At 39.4% G+C, this 19,731-nt stretch overlaps 2 protein-coding genes across 3 annotated transcripts; both read left to right on the top strand.

Annotated features, from left to right (window-relative positions):
• The first annotated feature begins 3,540 nt into the window (after positions 1-3,540).
• On the top strand, positions 3,541-7,648 carry cmklr2 (chemerin chemokine-like receptor 2). Of its 2 annotated transcripts, none has more exons than XM_074659250.1 (3): positions 3,541-3,906; positions 5,523-5,642; positions 5,755-7,648. In XM_074659250.1, exon 3 carries the CDS (start codon positions 5,771-5,773, stop codon positions 6,848-6,850), a length of 1,080 nt encoding a protein of 359 aa, XP_074515351.1. In that variant the 5' UTR covers positions 3,541-3,906; positions 5,523-5,642; positions 5,755-5,770; the 3' UTR covers positions 6,851-7,648. The 2 variants fall into 2 exon arrangements, with proteins under 2 accessions (XP_074515351.1, XP_074515352.1); XM_074659251.1 differs by having other exon boundaries at positions 3,577-4,704; positions 4,869-5,642.
• A 1,101-nt stretch (positions 7,649-8,749) lies between these two features.
• LOC141782641 (NADH-ubiquinone oxidoreductase 75 kDa subunit, mitochondrial-like) lies at positions 8,750-18,465 on the top strand. The gene is made up of 19 exons (XM_074659245.1): positions 8,750-9,030; positions 9,542-9,633; positions 10,856-10,962; positions 11,067-11,174; positions 11,306-11,382; positions 11,578-11,659; positions 11,766-11,896; positions 11,982-12,167; positions 12,911-13,045; positions 13,137-13,251; positions 13,339-13,484; positions 13,580-13,708; positions 13,800-13,929; positions 14,023-14,183; positions 14,287-14,441; positions 14,708-14,883; positions 14,971-15,105; positions 16,215-16,287; positions 17,922-18,465. The coding sequence occupies exons 2-19, from the start codon at positions 9,543-9,545 to the stop codon at positions 18,011-18,013; spliced, it is 2,229 nt and encodes a 742-aa protein (XP_074515346.1). The 5' UTR covers positions 8,750-9,030; position 9,542; the 3' UTR covers positions 18,014-18,465.
• Positions 18,466-19,731: the final 1,266 nt, after the last annotated feature.

Genomic DNA, 19,731 nt, shown 5'->3' with positions numbered 1-19,731 from the left:
AATGTTTTAGCTGATTAAAGGGGTTTACTTCACAAAAATGATCCGCTAGCTGTAAATTATCCTGCTTATTACACGGCTACCTACTTAAAAAATTAATAATTTTACACAGAAATGGTACGCCAGAAACTGAGATCTTAAAAAATGCTGTTTTTCCAACGGTGGTGATTGCTCCTTTAAAGGTGCTCAATTTGAAATTCAGAGCATATGATTGAGGGATTGCCTCCACACGGCTCTCAACATGGCAACAGCTGAGCTGGCAGCTAGTACTTAACGGTGCTAACAGCATGAACAGTGCAAACAACGGCAACAGTGCTGGGGCTAACAGTGTTTACCTGAGGGGCAACCGGAGGGTGGGTGCTTTGATTCTGCGACAACGCTGTGGGTCAGGACGACGTTATCAGCTGTAACCGCCATATGAGCGCAGTGCAGAGCGGCAGCAATTAGCTAGCCAGTGGTGCACGCTCACATGCACGAACATGCATTAAATGCCCATGCGACCGGCTACGTAAACAAAGCACAGAGAAGCTCAGATTACAACACACACAGAGGGAGAGCGACTTCATTCTCTGCTCAGGTAGACATTACTCCTCTATAGCAAATAGTTGTTTGCTGCTACATTAATGCTTTGAATTTTGAATTTAGCACCTTTAAGTTTCCTTAAAAGTCCCAGTGGGGACATATAATGTGCCCTAGTCTCTTTCAGAGATGGCAGAATATCTTGAAGAAAGACTGTGTGACATGGGCCATGAACTATAACGAGCAGGTTTAAATGTAAGGCCATGCAGATTTCAGACACACACACACACACACACACACACACACACACACACACACACACTCGCAGCGCTCTTGGAGGATGTGACAGCTCCCCCCTCAGGGCTGAATGGTCCACAGAGGGATGAGATGGTCATTCTGGGTCGCTGGATATCGAGACAACTGTGACAAGGCTGTTGGATGAAACAAAAAGGGATGAGTAAGCAGCAGAGTCCACATGAACACTCCAAGTCTTTGTTAGCTCAACCTGCATCCTTTTGGAAAAATGTGTTTCTAATAAATGTGACACATTTTTTAAGCAACTAACATCTGTTCTACAAAGGCCAGCTGGTTAACGTGTCAGTAATTTACTGCTCCTTCACCTGTAGTTTCTGACCTGTGGGAAGTACAGTAATTTCACTGGTTTTCAATGTGATTTACTTCTTGTACAAGAACAAAAGGGTAAATACACAATGAATCACACGGGGCGGGTAGTTAAAATGTTCAACAGGGAGGGTGGAATTTGAGAGATGATTGATTTTGAGTGTGACCCAGACATCGACATGGACCATTATTTTTTCTTTTTAACTTGGGATTCACAAGTTCCCATACTTTATGGAAATACAGTAAATCACTGTAACCATACTTTAATTATACTGTAGCTGCCATGCACAGATATTGTGGGAATAAATAATAATTGAAAAAAAAACGTTAGTACAAAACACAATCCAATTTCTGCAAACTTTTTTTTACAGTAATAAAAAAGTTTAAAATAAGCCTGCCTGCACATCCAGATAGAAAACATGAAGGCCTGCAGTGTTGCCAGATTGGGCTTATTTCCGCCAAATCGGGCTGTGTCGTTTTTTTGCACCAGAAGTGACACAAGATTGTGGAGCTAAGCACAACCAAATTCTGAATAAGACATTTTTAGGTGACCAAGTTCTAAGACGAAAACACAGACAACTCCCAAACCGGACAACGCCGTCGTAGCGACCTGTCAATCAGAAGGTAGACACTCCCTAAAGCATCCCCTGCTTTATGGTCTATTTGACTCTAAATGGGACCATAATTTACTAAATGAACATCATGCTGTATTGAAGAAGACTTGAAACTAGCGACTGAGACCATAAACTCATGTTTACAATGTTTACTGAGGTAATAAATCAAGTGAGAAGTAGGGTCATTTTCTCATAGACTTCTATACAACCAGACTTCTTTTTGCAACCAGAGGAGTCGCCCCCTGCTGGCTGTTAGAAAGAATGCAAGTTTAAGGCACTTCAGCATTGGCTTTACTTCTCAGGCCTGGAGGTAGCCCACTGGTTGCGATAGCCTTTTTATCTAACATTTTATCTTTGGTTATTTGATACAGATATGAAGCTTTGTATGCATACAGGTTTTCTACAGATTTTTTATTATAAAGCAGGTTTAAGTCCTATATAAATACTGTGAAAGTATCGAAACACTCAAACCACAGGGAAAAACATACCGCCCGTATTCAGAAACTCTGCATTTGAAACAAGCTGTCAGGATTTCTGCCCATTCTGCCCATTTGTGATGTCACGAATATACAATATTTTGACCCTTGACACAAATTTAAACGTAAACATTCTAAATGTGTCCCAGTTTATTTCCTGGTTGCAGTGGATGTGAATGTCATCAGCTGAGAGGAAGTACACATGGATCCAAGCTGTTGCCTAGCAAAGCAATTCTGTTGCAATTCCGTCAAAATGCGCTAAAACGGAGCGTTTCAGACAGAGGGTAAATACAAGCATAATCAGGCTGACAGTATGAGGAAAATATATTTTTTTTAACATTACAGCATGTAAACATGTTGTAGTATAGACACAAAATACAAGTATGAACCTGAAAATGAGCACAATATGGGACCTTTAAAGGGACTGTTGGTAACTTTTTAAGCGTATAAATGTACCGGGTCGGGACATATGCGCGCTCGCATATGCGCGTTCGCGTGTGGCTGGAGTCACTGCTCCTCTGCCTGCTTGCCTTCACTCACACCGCGCGCACATTCTCGCTGTCTCGCTCCACATCTAGACGTGAACGCGCGCTCACTCCACACTGCAGAAGAGTTAGTTTAGCTCTGAGAATATCTAGTGAACGTTCAGTGGACGTTTGTGCAGAAATAATTGCTGCAGCTCCTCCAGACCAACAGAGGTTTTCCGTGTCTTGTGAAGTGACGGGGCTCCGCAGCGAGAAACGTTATCGTCTCCGACCGGGTGCCGGTGTCTCCCGCCGACCGCGGTCGGGAGGCTGAAGCAGGAAAAGCCAACACTAGGATCAGCATTGATTCATGGAGAGACCTTCGTCTGGTCAGCTAACATTACTGCCAAGCAGCTGAAATATAGAGTGATATTGTGGTTTTAGCTGACGTGTGTCGCCTCACTGTTTTGAGCGATGCTCGTTCATGTCTATTTAGAGCGAGCACAAGCGCGAGCCCGACGCTGACTTCCGTTGACTTAACGGCCACAGGTGTCGCTGTTAACAAGCATTTCTGATTCTTACAAACAGTCCCTTTAAGTGGTGATTGGGCTGGAAACTGTCAATCTGATCTGGCAACACTGAAGATCCCGCCACCAGTTTATTGTCTTTTAATGAGCACCAATCAACAGGGTGCTAAACCAAAAGCGTTAAATAAATGCCTTGTAAGAGGAAAGCAAAAGCAGAAGCTAAAAAGGCAGTTGATAGAAACCAAAAATAAACTTTCCCTTAGTTGGCCCTCCCCACTGACTGAAGCAATTTGTGCATTTTAGGGAGAAAATTCTGCATCATTCAAAACGTTTTCCGTTTATTCACTGAGGTGGGAAGAGGGGCGCTGAGGGTTTACTCTGCTGTTATGAAAAGCAGCCGCAGCTCGTCTGAATGAAAGCATTCTTCAGTGCGGCTGACCAATAACTTTTCTTCATTCTGTGGTCCTTGTTTGACGCGTCAGCCAGGCGCGCCCACTGCTGCACATCTCAGCTCCTCTCTGGATGGATTCACGGAAAGACTACACACATGCCTCAGAAAGAGGTTTGCAGCCGAGTGGGGAAGTCACGGACAAGGCCCAGCAAAAACGGAGCTAAACGAGCTAAAAGTTAGCAGATCATCCGGCTGTCTTCATCCAGATAGCTAATAAAAGGGAGCTGCACTTTTTAGGTAAGCGATGCACTCTGTTCTAAAACCCTTGTTTATCCCATTAGTATGCCAATAGTGTGTATGTGGCACTTACTTTACTATGAACTGGTGTTTCCTACTCAACAGGCTTTAATATATGTGTTATATAAACTATGTTATGCATTGTTTACTGATATTTTTTATGTAGATACAGTAGTCTTTATTCTTATAAGTCATGTTAATAATGCACTATACTCATTTTTAACAGTCTCTTCTGCACTATATTCACTTTTAACAGTCTCTTCTGCACTTTATTCACTTTTAACAGTCTCTTCTGCACTATTTTCACTTTTAACTGTCTCTTCTGCACTATTTTCACTTTTTGAATAGCTGTGTATCACAGCTGTTACCCTGCACTATATTCAGTTTTAACAGTTTTCTTCGTCTCCTTGTATTTTTATATCTGGTATATTTTTTGTACTTTGCACTACTAACTTTTTTGCTGCCTTTTTACTAACATGTTTTGCACTATGGAACTGTGATGCTGGAAACTTGAATTTCCCTCGGGATTAATAAAGTTACTATCTATCTATCTATCTATCTATCTATCTGTTTTTATTTGTTGAATGCACTGATTGTCAGCATTTTTGTCCATTTAGTTTCTAGTCTTTGTAGCTAGAAGTATAAAAAGGTTTCTCTTTTGTTTACTGACATTAATATCTGCAGTGACTCTACTTTTTAAATGGCATATTCTACATATTATCTACATAAAATGTATTTGTTGATTGCACTGATTTTGCACTCAGCATTTTGTCCATTTAGTTTCTAGTCTTTGTAGTAGTATAAACACGTTTCTCTATTGTTTACTGACATATTTATATCTGCAGTAACTTTCTACTTTTTAAATGGCATATTCTACATATTATCTACATAATATTTATTTGTCGATTGCACTGATTTTGCACTCGGCATTTTGTCCATTTAGTTTCTAGTCTTTGTAATAGTATAAACACGTTTCTCTATTGTTTACTGACATATGACTCTACTTTTTAAAGGGCATATTCTACATATACTTTATTTGTTGATTGCACTGATTTGGCCTATCTGATCTGATGGTAGGCTACTTTTTTCAACACATTTTCATGGCAAAGTGTGATAATTTAACCTTGATTGAGATATAATTAATATTCTTAACATTGTTCTGTTTAATTACACTTTTGTTTTTCAAAGTTTATTAATAGTCTATATATATATATATATATATATATGAATAGATTTGTATTATACAATTAAAACTAGAAAAAGCTGTGACTTAAACAACCTTCACCTCAGACCACAAATTCCTGATACATTTGGTTTTAATCTGGCTCGAGTAAAACTTATAGCGGCCATGGGCCCTGTTCTGGCCTTGACGAAGATACAGATATTAGTGATATGTGAATACATTCTAACCTTTCACCCAGTTGCTTGGTTGGTAATAATAACCTTGAACAATAAAACATAAATTGTGCATTGTGTAACAACACAGTGTTTGTCAGTTCTTCCATGTTTGCTTTCAGAACAAACACTGTATGAATCACACTGTTCTGCCTCATCTGTGGGGCATCTGCCTGTCCACACTGTTGATCCAAATAGATGTTGTTGACACTATGTTCCAGGGTTACTCAGGACACACCCAGTCCCAACTTCAACACAGGAACCGGATGATCAGAAAGAAGGACAGGACATACAACTGGATCCTTCTGGGGAACAGCCCAGCATAATCACAGAGACGTGAGGTGAGAACACGTGTTACAGGTTGATTATAGTGCATGGGAATGTTTTTCAGTCACTGTGTTTACGGATCATCTTAAAGGAAGGCATCTTATCATGAGCTTTTCCTTCCCACAGAGGTTACATCCTCACAATGGGTGACTCTGGAGAGGACTATGGAAACTACACCTACGAGTACTACATGGAGTATGGCGACTTGGAGGAACTTAAAGTCGACCACAGGCAGAGGGAAACTATGCACATCATCTCAGTGGTCATCTACATAATTTCCTTTGTGCTTGGTCTGATTGGAAATGGAACTGTCATTTGGGTGACGGCGTTTAAAAGCAAAAAGACTGTCAACAGTGTTTGGTTGCTCAACCTAGCCATGGCAGACTTTGTGTTTGTGCTCTTTCTACCCTTCTACATTGATTACATACTGCGGGACTTCCACTGGGACTTTGGTGTGGTCATGTGTAAGCTTAACTCATTTGTGTCCGTGATGAACATGTATGCCAGTGTGCTCTTTCTCACAATGCTCAGCATAGACAGGTATGTTTCTCTGGTGCACCTCAACTGGTCTCAGAGGTACCGCACGATAGACAGAGCCTGGGTTGTGTGTGGTTGCATATGGATGCTGGCTGCCGCCATGAGCTGCCCCGCGCTGATTTTTCGCGACACCATGCGCTTACACGACAAGGTGGTGTGCTTCAACAACTTCCACACACAGGACGCACACACAGCGGCCGTGAGACACATTATGATAGTGGTCATTCGCACCACTGTGGGCTTCCTTTTGCCTTTTACTGCCATATGTGTGACGGGTATACTTCTGACAATGAAAGTGAATCAATCTGGGGGCGCGGTTCGGCTGTCCAGCTTCTCCAGAACAGTCTCTGCTGTAATTCTGGCCTTCTTTTTATGCTGGGCACCTTTTCATACATTTAGCTTGATGGAGTTATCCATACATTCCTCAATGTATCTACACAGCATACTGAGAGCTGGCTTCCCTCTTGCCACCAGCTTAGGCTTTTTCAACAGCTGCATTAACCCCCTCCTGTATATGCTCTTGGGCAAAAAGGTGCGTCATATCCTGAAGCGTGCATGCCTGAACATTACTAAGAGTTCACTGAGAGAGCTCAGCCAGTCGATCTCTGCCACCGAGATGGAGTCTGTGCCAGGAGTTCACCTGGACAGTGTCCCAGAGGAGCCTGTGGTGTCATCAACTCTATGATTACAACCATCCTCAGACTGTAGTAGTCGTCCATGAAAAACATTAAAGTAAGACTGGCTATTACTTTAGCGTAAATGTGGAGGACTATCATAGCTGTTCTTTCCAGCTGTGGTGTTAAGATTTTCCTATTTTGTTTCACTTGGACGGAGTTATGCGTAATTACTCTCAATGGAAAAAGTTGAGCAGAGCTGTGTATAACGTGCACATGGAGTTAGTATCTTTTTCCTTTAGTTTTCATTTGCATAACTCAAGTGATTTGCAAATGAAAGAGACAAAATCAATGCTGAAACAGATGATTAGTTGATCAACAGAAAATTAATCTGCACATATTTTGATAATCAATTAATCATTTTTTTTTAAAATCACAAGCATCCTGTAGTTACAGCTTCATAATTGTGAGAATTTGCTGCTTTGAATGTATTTGTCATCTATGATGGTAAACTGAACATGTTTGGTTTTTTGGACTGTTGCTCGGACAAAAGGAGCAATTATCAAGATTGTGATGGACATTTTTCACTATTTTCTGTTATCTTATAGACCAAGTGAAACATACAGATTGATCCATAATGAAAGTAGTTACAGTATTATATCAAATGCATATGTATTTACTGATTTTGCTATTGTTGTACTCTTGAGGCAAGACATCTTTGGCTCTTTGAGATGAGATTATGTTGCATAAATCTATTATTATTAGTCTTCTATTAATGTATAGTAAGATTGTTAAACTAGTTGAGAGTTGTATAAATGTTTTATTCTAATATATTTCAAGTAAATTCCTAATACATTTATTCTTCTGAACACCTGCTGTACTTTGTTTGAATACTTTTTTTATACTGTTTGACTTGATGTTAGAAGAGTCTGTCATTAAAAAGCAGACTTTGATGTTTTATGTACACAGACTACATTTCCTGGTGGATTTTAAGTAAGTCGCCTGTACACGAGCCGGACTTAAATCCAGATGTGCATTTCCTTCCATTTCCTGAGGGTCTGTTTACCAGCCGTTTCCTGTTATTCTCTCTGGTGACCTTTAGGGATTACATCACTGTTACGTTAAGAGAGTACCATCCCTCCTGTGACTGGAAGATTGCTGGTTTCCCTGAAAAAACTGTAAAGATATGGACAGGAAGCAAACATTTTAGCCTTCTTCAACAACTACAATCAGCATGACACTTTGTGGACAATGCAAATTGTCCTGTGACCCCTCCATCTTTTGAATTAAGCTCGCATTAAAGTGGCTCACTAAAGGCTAGAAAAACGAATAAGACTAGGCCAGGGGTCGGCAACCTTTACTATCAAAAGAGCCATTTTAGGCAACAAAAAAAAAATCTGTCTGGAGCCGCAAAACATTTGAGCATTGTGATGAAGGTACTTATAGTCTAAGTATATAATATATAAGTCTAATGCAGTGAGGGCCGAAGAGCAAATGTACTACGGACTATTAGGGCCACATTGAGGGAAAAAACATCTGAGTTTACAGAATAAAGTCGTAATATTACGAGAATAAAGTCATAACTTTACGAGAAAAAAAGACGTAATATCATGAGAATAAAGTCATAATTTAACGAGAAAAAAGTTGTAATATTATCAGAATAAAGTCATAACTTAACGAGAAGAAAAGTCATAACTTTAAGAGAAAAAAAAGCCGTAATATTACGAGAATAAAGTCATAATTTAACAAGAAAAAAAGTTGTAATATAAGAATAAAGTCATAGCTTTACGATAAAAAAATATTACAAGAATAAAGTCATAACTTTACGATAAAAAAATATTACAAGAAAAAGTCGACCTACAACAATGATAAAAAATAAATAAAATGTAAACAATAAACAGTTATTCATTTTCACTATTCTTTTTATAAATCCACAGGGAGCCACTGGAGAGGGGCTAAAGAGCCACATGTGGCTCCAAAACTGCAGGTTGCAGACCCCTGTTCTACGCTAATAAAGTCAGATTAACCCTGCTGTTACTACCAATGTGCCACTTCATCACATCTTGTCACAAATTGGTAGTAATGACAGGGTTTACATTACTGTCATGACTAGATTAGTAGTGTATTTACAGAAAAGTAGCCTCTTGGATTATGGATTACTTAATCTGTGACGCAGCACAATAACAAGACTAGTGCGCAACCTGCGTCGCAGGCTGTCTGTTTCTCATGAGGACAAACACACTAGCACAAGGTAAGCAACTGGTCACCGTGGTGTTTAGGAAATATTAGTATGTAGACAATATAGTGTCCGGACGCAACTGCTATTAGAAACGACCCGTTGAAATAGAATAAAGTGGTAACGTTAGTCGGTTTATTATGATCATAATAAAGGGTTGTTAGATGTTATGTTAGCTTGTTTGTAGCAGGATGTGCTAGTAGCGAGGTTAGGAGTTATAAAGGTTTAAATACTGCTTTACGCACATGGCAGATCATGCGTAAATGTATCATTGATGTAACGAAGTTCATTATGAATAATAGGCAATAACTTAGACATGCTCTTTTTCTTTTTATAAATACGTCGCAGCATAAATGAGCTGCTCTTATAGTGACTGCACTTTTTGTTTTGCTAGTCGCATGGAGGCTTTACTGTTCTCTAATGGTTACAATTAAGCACCAACTTTGAGTATTTTAAAGCCTTTTTTTTTTACATTAATGTGTTAAACCAGAAGATCTGATCACGTGATGTATCGCCTCTCTTGCAGCATGTTGCGTTTGCCTGTTGTGAGCAGGAGTATTTTTCCAGCAGCAATTATTATCAGAGGAGGAGGTGCTGCTGCTGCTGCAACCAACAATGGTAATAAAATATGACACTTCATCATGATGAATTAATTGATCATGTCTTGTTTACATACATTATGTGTGTGTTGTATTTCTGCACAACAACCATGTTGTTTGTTGTGTGCAAGCACCAGAAGAAGCCTTGTTAACACTTTGTTCCACTGATGGATTATAGAGCAGGATTACAGATTTGCCTGTTAACACATCTGGTGCCAGGCTGTTGCATGGCTCAATTTAGCCAATAATAGTCGGTGGTATCATCTGTTGTTACATTGGAATACCAGGGATTCATTGTAATTGACAAAGGAGGATGATCTGCAGGACAGATAATAATGCACACAGTGCACTTTCATAGGCTAAGCTACTGGAGTTACCCTGCACTATATTCATTTTTAACAGTCTCTTCTACACTTTTTAATAGTCATGTATCACAGCTGTTACCCTGCACTATACTCATTTTTAAACAGTCTCTTCTGCACTATATTCACTTTTTTTAATAGTCGTGTATCACAGCTGTTACCCTGCACTATATTCAGTTTTTCAGAAACTTGAATTTCCCTCGGCATTAATAAAGCTACTATCTATCTATCCCTTTATCTATCTATCTAATTTGATGTGATATAGGGATGCACCGATACCAGACGGGATATCGGGCCGATACTGACTCAAATAGCTGCATCCGATATCATTGACAATGAGGCTGATCTATTGAATCCAATTTTATGTTGATATACTATATACATTACATACTGAAATTTGTATTCCTGTTTAAGTTTTGACCAATTTGATGCTGCATTAAAAAAGTTTACACCTGAATTGTAATTCCTGTTAATTTTGAAGATTTTATTTTGCCAAGTTGTTGGTGTATAATTTATTATTTTAATAATAAATAACAATTATAACACTAAATTAATATCTATTTTATTTGTTACATTTTGTTTTACAAAGTTAGGAAAGCAATGTTTAAGTCAATCCTGATGTTGCCTTACACATAAAAGAATTATCCCAGTCACTTCCAAACAGCGAGGCATACAGCTTAATAATCAAACACTGGTATCGGATCGGTACTCTGTATCGGCCGATACCCAAAGCCCAGGTATCGGTATCGGTATCGGGGCTGAAAAAGTTGGATCGGTGCATCCCTAATGTGATATAGATGAAGTAACAATCCTTGGATGAAAAGAAAATGGAAGATTTGCATAACATTTTTTAAAAATGTTTTCTGTCTGTGCCTGAAGCTCGCACCGCAGCCACAGCAGCTGCAGCTGCAGCCGCCAGTAACCTGCTGGAGGTTTTCGTGGATGGGAACCCTATCATGGTGGAGCCAGGAACCACTGTATTGCAGGTAAAATGTTAAATTCATGCATACAGTCACATAAGATAGAAAGCAGCATTTTTTACACATTGAGTCATAATATTAGATTTAACACTGACGCAATTGTGTCACAGGCATGTGAGAAGGTAGGAATGCAGATTCCTCGCTTCTGCTACCATGAGCGCCTCTCAGTTGCTGGAAACTGTCGCATGTGTCTCGTGGAGATAGAGAAAGTCCCTAAGGTATGTTTCTATGTGTGTGCTTTGTTTCTCTTGGTAGCCAAGCTTGTCTTGCTGTATTTCTTTGCCTTGTACGACAGAGACAGGACTATGCCTACTTGAAATAATCTAATAATTTTCCATTCATCTTGTAGCCTGTGGCAGCTTGTGCTATGCCAGTCATGAAGGGATGGAACATTTTAACCAACTCTGACAAAACAAGAAAGGCCAGGTAGGATCAAACTCACAACATTGTATTCTCTGTTTTATGTGTTATATTGCTTTGTAATTATAGCCCGTTGTCTGTAGGCAATTTTTAAATTAGGTGATATGATAACCCACATCTCGCTCAAGCAAAAACAACATTTCTTTGTAGGAAAGTAACCAGGAATAATTGTTAATAACTGTTTTTTTTAATTCTACACAGAGAGGGTGTGATGGAGTTCCTACTGGCTAACCACCCATTAGATTGTCCAATTTGTGATCAGGGGGGAGAATGTGATCTACAGGTAAAGATAATCACCACCAGTGTGCAGTAGATGTGTTCTTCATAGACTTGAGTGTGTGTATGACAATAAGATTGACTAATACGACTGAATACCTTTTCGTTTGAAGGACCAGTCCATGCAGTTTGGCAGTGACAGGAGCCGCTTCACCGAGGCCAAAAGAGCTGTGGAAGACAAAAACATTGGCCCTCTCATCAAAACCATTATGACTCGCTGCATCCAGTGCACTCGCTGTGTGCGGTGAGTCACACATCAATATCTGGAGTACGTTGCTGTGTAAATTTAGAATATGAACATAAGTTTTTTTTTTTTTTTGCTCCTACAGCTTTGCCAGTGAGATTGCAGGTGTGGAGGACCTGGGTACAACTGGCAGAGGCAATGACCTGCAGATTGGGACCTATGTGGAGAAGATGTTCATGTCGGAGTTATCTGGGAATGTTATTGATATATGCCCGGTGGGGGCCCTGACCTCTAAACCATATGCATTCACTGCTCGCCCTTGGGAGACCAGGTATTTTTATTATGCTCTACATTTTGATTTACGTTTTGGGGCGCTTTCACAAGCCAACATTTAGTCTGTTTTAATCAAACCCTAGTGCTGTTTATTTGGGCAGTTGTGAACGCAGTAATCGTTCTCTGGTGCGAACCAAAACAACCGGTCTGACACGGCTTGTGAGGACTGGCCTCGGACTGTTTTCAAGTGAACTAAAACGCAGGCTGCCTGTGCGGGCATTTGTTGAGATGGACACAGGTAAACGACAGGTTAACATGAGTGGGAGAGGACTGACCTGGACTTCTGCATAAGTCCGATGTTTGCTTGACATCTGGGCCGAAGAGAACATACAGAATATGCTAAATAAAGTCCACAGAAATAGTGTAGTTTATAAAGTAATTTGAGATAAACTGAAGGAGAATTCAGGGATTTGTTCGCACAATAGATCAGTGTCGAGTCAAAGTGAAAAAAGGTCAACAGCGATATTTCAAAGTCTGAGATTCCCTGCATAGAAGTGGCAGCTCTCTAGACAAAAAAGATACATTTAGTCCTCCGTATATGCCCCTCAGCAAATTAATGTTTTTATTTAGTCCGCATTAATTTGTGCACTCTGAAACCGAACCAGACTAAATAGAAAACAAACCAAAAGTGTCAATTACACTCTGATTCGGACCAGCCAAACGGACTATGGCTTGTGAAAGTGCCCTTTGGATCAAGGGTGAGATTTTACTCTGATGTATTCTCTTTGTTTTTTTCTACAGGAAGACTGAATCCATTGATGTCCTGGATGCTGTGGGTAGCAACATCGTGGTGACCACGCGTGGGGGTGAGGTGATGAGAATCCTGCCTCGTCTTAATGAGGATGTTAATGAGGAGTGGATCTCAGATAAAACCAGGTTCCTTTCTTATCACACAAAACTTTACTTCACAGACATAGATTCCTGTATGATGTTTGCACCATTGCTGAACTTGCTTCCATCCTGACAGGTTTGCGTATGATGGACTCAAAAGGCAGAGGCTTACTCAGCCGATGGTGAAAAACGAGTCTGGGCAGTTGGTTCCCACAACCTGGGAAGATGTGCTTACTCGAGTTGCTGGAGCAGTATGTAATCTATGATGACAGTGTGTGATAATTTGCAACTTGCTTCAATTTAGGCTTGTCCTAAATAACATCTGTCTTATTTGACAGTTGCAAGGAGTTGAAGGAAACGACGTTGCAGCTGTTGTTGGAGGCTTAGTGGATGCAGAGGCTCTCATTTCCCTGAAAGATCTGCTGAACCGTTTGAATAGCGACAACCTGTGCACTGAGGAGGTGTTCCCAATGAGTGGAGCCGGGTAAGGCCGCAGAAAGAGTTAAACCGAAAAGATGGGACGAAGTCAGCTGGACTTGCTCTGATATTAAGTTTCTGTTTTCACTTTGGCTTCTTTAGATCTGATCTGCGTTCAAACTATCTTCTAAACACCGGGATTGCTGGCATTGAAGAGGCCGACCTGCTGCTTCTGGTTGGCACAAACCCACGCTACGAGGCTCCTCTCTTCAATGCACGAATCAGAAAAAGGTGAAGTAATTGCTAGTAATGACTAGTAAATCTGAGTTATGTTAAACACAAATGCATGTTCTTTAATCTGATCTTGGTGTCTCTGATTCAGCTGGCTTCACAACGAGTTGCAAGTGGCTCTTTTGGGAAAGGAAGTGGACCTAAGTTACACACATGACCATCTTGGGGATTCTGCCACGATTCTTCAAGAAATTGCGTCAGGAGCTCACCCGTTCTCCCAGGTTACACTCTGAGCACTCTCAGTAATGCTATGAATGTTATCAGTCAACTTGAGTGTCTTTTTCTAATTTTGTGTCTTTGATCTTCTCTCGCAGGACTTGGCTAAAGCGAAGCATCCAGTTGTTGTGGTTGGAAGCAGTTGCCTGCAGAGGGAGGACGGGGCTGCGATAATGGCCGCTGTGTCAACCATTGCTCAGAACGCTCGCGTCAGCAGTGGCGCGGAGGAAACCTGGAAGGTTCTCAATGTGCTTCACAGGTCATAGTCTTGGAAAATTAGAGGGAACGCTTTTGGTAACAGGGGAGTGTTCAAGAGGGATGTTTACTGTAATATGTGTGCTGTGTTCTTCCTGTGTCTTCAGGGTTGCCAGTCAAGTGGCTGCACTTGATCTTGGGTACAAGCCAGGAGTGGAGGCTGTCAGAAAGAACCCACCCAAAGTTCTGTTCCTACTCGGAGCTGATGCCGGCTGCATTACTCGCCAAGACCTCCCAATGGATAGCTTCATAATTTATCAAGGTCAGCTGTTTTACTGCACAGCAGCAGAAGCTCTTTCATTTACATTAATATATGTATGGTATGTGATATCTCGCTATCACACCTTGCATTAAAGGACCAATATGTAATATATTTTACTGTTTACTGTACTGTAATATCTTTTTGTAATAATATTTATATGTATATAATTGTTTTGTTTATCACTCCAGTAGAGACTTGAAGAATCTGTTTAGGAGCATCAAACTTTTTCTTGCTTAATTTAAATGCTCTGTGCCATAACTGCCCAGGTCACCATGGCGATGTCGGTGCAACAATGGCTGATATCATACTTCCTGGAGCTGCATATACTGAGAAATGTAGCACCTATGTGAACACTGAGGGCCGTGCCCAGCAGACCAAATTGGCTGTGAGTCCCCCAGGCATGGCTAGGGAGGACTGGAGGATCATCAGAGCCATATCTGAGGTGGACTACAATACAAGATAATCATGTTGTATTAAATAATAACAGATAACACTAATCGCTGTGTATTTTTTTCCGTCCGTTTTAAAGCTTGCTGGAGTGACTCTGCCATATGACACCCTTGATGAAGTGCGTGATAGACTGGCAGAGGTTTCCCCAAATCTGGTGCGATACGATGACGTTGAAGAGGCCAACTACTTTAAGCAGGCTAACGAGCTGTCTCAGGTCAGCTGATATCTTTCTCCAGTGTGTGTTTAGTTGATTACAAAAGAGGCGCTACTAAAGTTTTATTTAAAGTCCCAGTGAAACGGAAGTTAGAGCCTCGTTAGTTTCTGCACTGTGAGTATTTTCCAGTGAAACTGAATATTTGAGCGGCAGTTACGAGGGGGATTTAAATCAAATCCTCCGCAAAAAGTGGACGGGCTTAGAGGGTAGCACAGTATGGAGCCACACCTCCCTTGTTGCTAAAAGTTGCAGATTGATAATTGGATGGATGTCATGATATTATTGGTTGAAATTGGTTGGTACTAGCTTACGTAAGCACATGTCATATTTTGTTTTACAGGAAGAAAAGATTATAGAGTGCTCCAGGGATGATGCATTTTTGTAGGCCACCCAGGAAGTTAGCATCGTCTTCCTGGGTTCCCTCGACAGAAAGCCAATGGGATTTTTCAATTGGGTTTTGGATTATTGCAGGAAATAAGCTCTGTGGCAAACAAACATTTATGATACTTGTTCAGCAAGATAATCTTCACAAATGCACCACTTCTATGATTTTTGAAGCATGAATGCAATCGCCAGAAGTAAAGAGCTAACGTTAGGCTATAAACGAAGTACACCACGGTCGCATGAGCGTGAGTATACACGAGGCTGTAAAGGCGGACGAGTCGGCGTGATGACGTTTAGTAGTCTCATTTAGCCACTTGTTAGCAACCGCCTTTTTAAAGACACATACAGGCTTCAAAATACACAAGTGTGGTATTTATTGATGTATTTTATGTCGTAAAACAAAACATTAAAATCTCTTCAGCTTGTGTTAACCACAGACCTTATTTTAGGCATTTAACTAAAAACCCATTGACTTCCAGACAAGGGAACCGGAAGTTCTAAAATGCTAACTAATTCACGAGTTTTAGGACTAATTCTGTAGCAATTTTTTTTTTTTGCATATATTAAATAGGTGCATAATATGACCGGGGAGGTAACCTAAAAGGGTTAAAAAGGCATTTTTCATTTCATCTCATCATTAAATGTTAGCTTATTCAGTTGGTTTATCTTAGTTTGCTTCACGCTGTTCCTCATGCTGATGGTGATATCTGTCTTATCTCTTTCAGGCAGTGAACCAGGCTGTCCTTACTGGACCTTTAGTCCCTCCGCAGCTTACTATTAAGGACTTCTATATGACAGGTGGGTCACTAGTACTCTGGTACTCTTCTCACTAATCCTTGTCTAAATTATGTTTTCATTCCAAAATCCTCCAGGAAACACAGCAGTGATGTATCACCTCCTTAATTTAATTATATTAGTGTTTATGTTTATTTCATTTTTACAGGGAGAAATACTAATAGTAATACTAATACTAATGACACTCAGGTTGCATCCGAAATAATAATAAAATAAATGAAGCAATTGTGACAATTGCCACAAAAGTGTTACACTATCGCTGAATAAATTAATCATTTAAGGTGTCCTGTTTACATGTCAGTCATCAGAGAAGGGTTTCTTTCAAGAACAATACAAAATCCAGCTCTCCAAGCTGAGCAACGATTTAGTGGTGTTTACTGCTCTGCTTCCTATTAAAGAAAGTGTTTTGTTACTTCTGCAGTTGCTAAGAAGACAAGCCACTTGGAGCACCCACAATGATTTTGAATCTCTTGGAAACTACTTAACATTATGTAGGCACGCATACGTAGATAGAGAGTACCCTAACCGGAAATAAAAAGTAATTGTTGTGTTTATATGACAACGTTTTATTTGTTGTGGATGACGTTAATGGGTGAGGTTTAGAACCACTGTTTTTAAATGAAATGAAACTTCTTTCGCAATTAGTCATCTGTATTGTATTTGTCATCTTATTCAGATTTAATATTTTAAATGTAGCTATTTCAGAGTGGCATGAATATTTCAGAGAGAACAGAAACATAGTGTTACAGCTAAGGGGATCAAAGTATACAATTTGCAATGGGATCAATTAAATAAAAAGAGTTTGTCTCATTGGGAGCATCATATGTGTTCAGACAATTTCATAGTAATTTCGCTAATATGAGATATCCTGTTTGTTGACACTTTTTGCCAAAAATAATAGTAAAAGCAAATTACAGAAAACAAAAGGGACCAACAAAATAGTTGATGTGATCATAGAAAGGCTCTTCTGTGGGGGAAAAAAATGAAGAAATTTCAATCTGCAAAATGCTCGCTGGAAATCTCCACCAAATGCCTACATCATTCTTTAAATGACCTTAATTAGTGATGAAGCATTTCTGTTCAAATTATTATCATGTCATGGTAAAGAAAAAATTCCAATATATACCTAACATTAAGAACAGCGGCTGCTGTAACTACTATCTCTCAGCATATTACATTTTTTTGCCTCACTGGTTTTCATACTGCTCCTGAAAATCTGCTTTAAATACTTGTCTTCTGCAGAAAAAGTTTTTTTTCTTGAATTAGAATTTTTAATTACAATATATTTTTAAAGCCAAATATGACAGAATTGAATTTGTTGCACTGAGAAAATGCTTCTTAGTTTAAAGCTGGCAGTCAAATTTAACTGCAAAACAAAAATGAAGTAGCACACTGTCCCAAATATTGGTATAGTGTTATCTGTATGCTGGTGTGTCATGCCCACATGTGGCACCATGGTTTCACTTACAGCATAGGGCTTTAAATGCATATCTTCATGTATCTTAAAATTGTAAGTAATACTATTTTACTTCATAGCATCATAAACACCCATTGATTTCTAGTTAGACCCATTTTTTTTAATTTCACATTTATTTATGCGTACAGATTTTAAATTTGCTCTCCATCTTTACTCACAGATCCAATCAGCAGAGCCTCCCAGACGATGGCGAAGTGTGTGAAAGCTGTCACACTGGGAGCCCAAGCTGTGGACGAGCCAGCCATATGCTAAAGCTCAATGGATAGCCATCCAGTCCTTGAATGAAAAAAAAAAAGATACGCACAACTCAGCTATTTGCACATTTTTAGAATTGTATTTATTTGCACTGTTTTATTATGCCTCATCGTCTACGCACATTATGAAACCAACATGCTTTACTAACCTGCAGAAACATGTGTATGTGCTACTTGCAGAGTGGATATGTAAGCTTAGGGTTTACCAAATCTCCAAAGATGACAGTTTTCACCTGTTAGGACATTCACATTTTAGTGGGTGTAACCCAGGGGTCTGCAACCTGCGGCTCCGGGGCCACATGCGGCTCTTTAGCTCCTCTCAAGTGGATCCCTGTGGATTTTTAAAAATGGAAATGAATAACTGTTTTTTGTTTACATTTTCATTTTTATTTATCATTGTTGTAGGTCTATGGTACGACGGTACGACAGAGTATTAGGGCCACATCGAGGGGGAAAAAAATCTGAGATTTCGGGGAATAAAGTCAAATTATTATGAAAATAAAATCATAGGTTTACGAGAAAAAAGTGGTAATTTTATGAGAATAAAGTCATATTATAAAGTAGTAATTTTATGTGTTATTTTCTTTTTTCTCATCTTATGACTTTATTCTCGTAACATTACAACTTTTTTTCTCGTAAAATTATGATTTTATTCTGGAAATCTCAGATTATTTTCCCCTCAATGTGGCCCCTAATACTCCGTAGTACATTTGCTCTTGGGCCCTCGCTGCATTAGACTTATATACTATATATTTAGACTATAAACTGTTACCTTCATCACAATGCTCAAATGTTTTTCGGCTCCGGACAGATTTTTTTATTTATTTATTTAGCCTAAAATGGCTCTTTTGATAGTAAAGGTTGCTGACCCCCTGGTGTAACCAAAATGTTTGAGGTCCTTATGCTTCAAAGGTAAATCTAGTAACTTCAGTTTTAAAAAATTACCAACATTAAAAGTGTTAAGATTATATTTTCCTAAAGTATATAGTCTTAATTTTACTAGAAAAAAAGAAAATAACACGTAAAATTACTACTTTATAATATTTTGACTTTATTCTCATAATACTACGACTTTTTCTCGCAGCCGCAGGTTGCAGACCCTTAGTGTAAGGTCCTAATGCTTTCAAAGGTAAATCTAGTATCTTGTCTTCTTGTAAAACATTAAAAGTGTTAAGATTATATATTTTCCTAAAGTATAATAGTATTACAAGTGTGGCTATCTATGTGATATTTAATGAACCAGTTTTCTGTAACAAGCCTAAAGAATATTTGCAAATCCCCTATTTAAATTTGTGGTCTTATTAAAAACATGTTATCAGAAATATATACCTGTGCCATGGATGGTACCTCTCAGTCTATATAATTTAACCCCACTTGTTTTAAATATGGAAAACGCATGCACAGAAACTGTCATAAAGAGATTTAACATGAACACTTATACACACTGCAGGCAGGCTTTTTTAACAAAGTTGAATTTCCAATATGGTATAAGAATATTTGCAAACCCCCTATTCAAGTTTGTGGTCTTATTAAAAAAAAAAATGTTATCATAAATATGTCCCTGTGCCATGCATGGTACTGTCTTGTTTTGATGTGATATGGAGTCTCACGTGGTCCATCATCAGTGAACAGCCGGCAACAGTGGCAGGCTGCAGGGCTGCATGGTTTCTCATTCACATGGAGGAGAGCCGTGGTCCAGGTGGATTTCACACTGTA

Source organism: Sebastes fasciatus, chromosome 14, assembly GCF_043250625.1.
Source record: "Sebastes fasciatus isolate fSebFas1 chromosome 14, fSebFas1.pri, whole genome shotgun sequence".
NCBI lineage: Eukaryota > Metazoa > Chordata > Actinopteri > Perciformes > Sebastidae > Sebastes > Sebastes fasciatus.
This window is presented reverse-complemented; position numbering and strand designations above follow the sequence as displayed.

What these genes read in the sequence shown, in the direction of transcription:
- LOC141782641 (XM_074659245.1), top strand. Translation starts at nt 9,543, where the DNA reads ATGTTGCGTTTGCCTGTTGTGAGCAGGAGTATTTTTCCAGCAGCAATT. An exon ending in CAGGAACCACTGTATTGCAG is followed by an intron (nt 10,963 to 11,066) that starts GTAAAATGTTAA and finishes ATTGTGTCACAG; the next exon opens with GCATGTGAGAAGGTAGGAAT. An exon ending in GAGCTCACCCGTTCTCCCAG is followed by an intron (nt 13,930 to 14,022) that starts GTTACACTCTGA and finishes CTTCTCTCGCAG; the next exon opens with GACTTGGCTAAAGCGAAGCA.
- cmklr2 (XM_074659250.1), top strand. Translation starts at nt 5,771, where the DNA reads ATGGGTGACTCTGGAGAGGACTATGGAAACTACACCTACGAGTACTAC.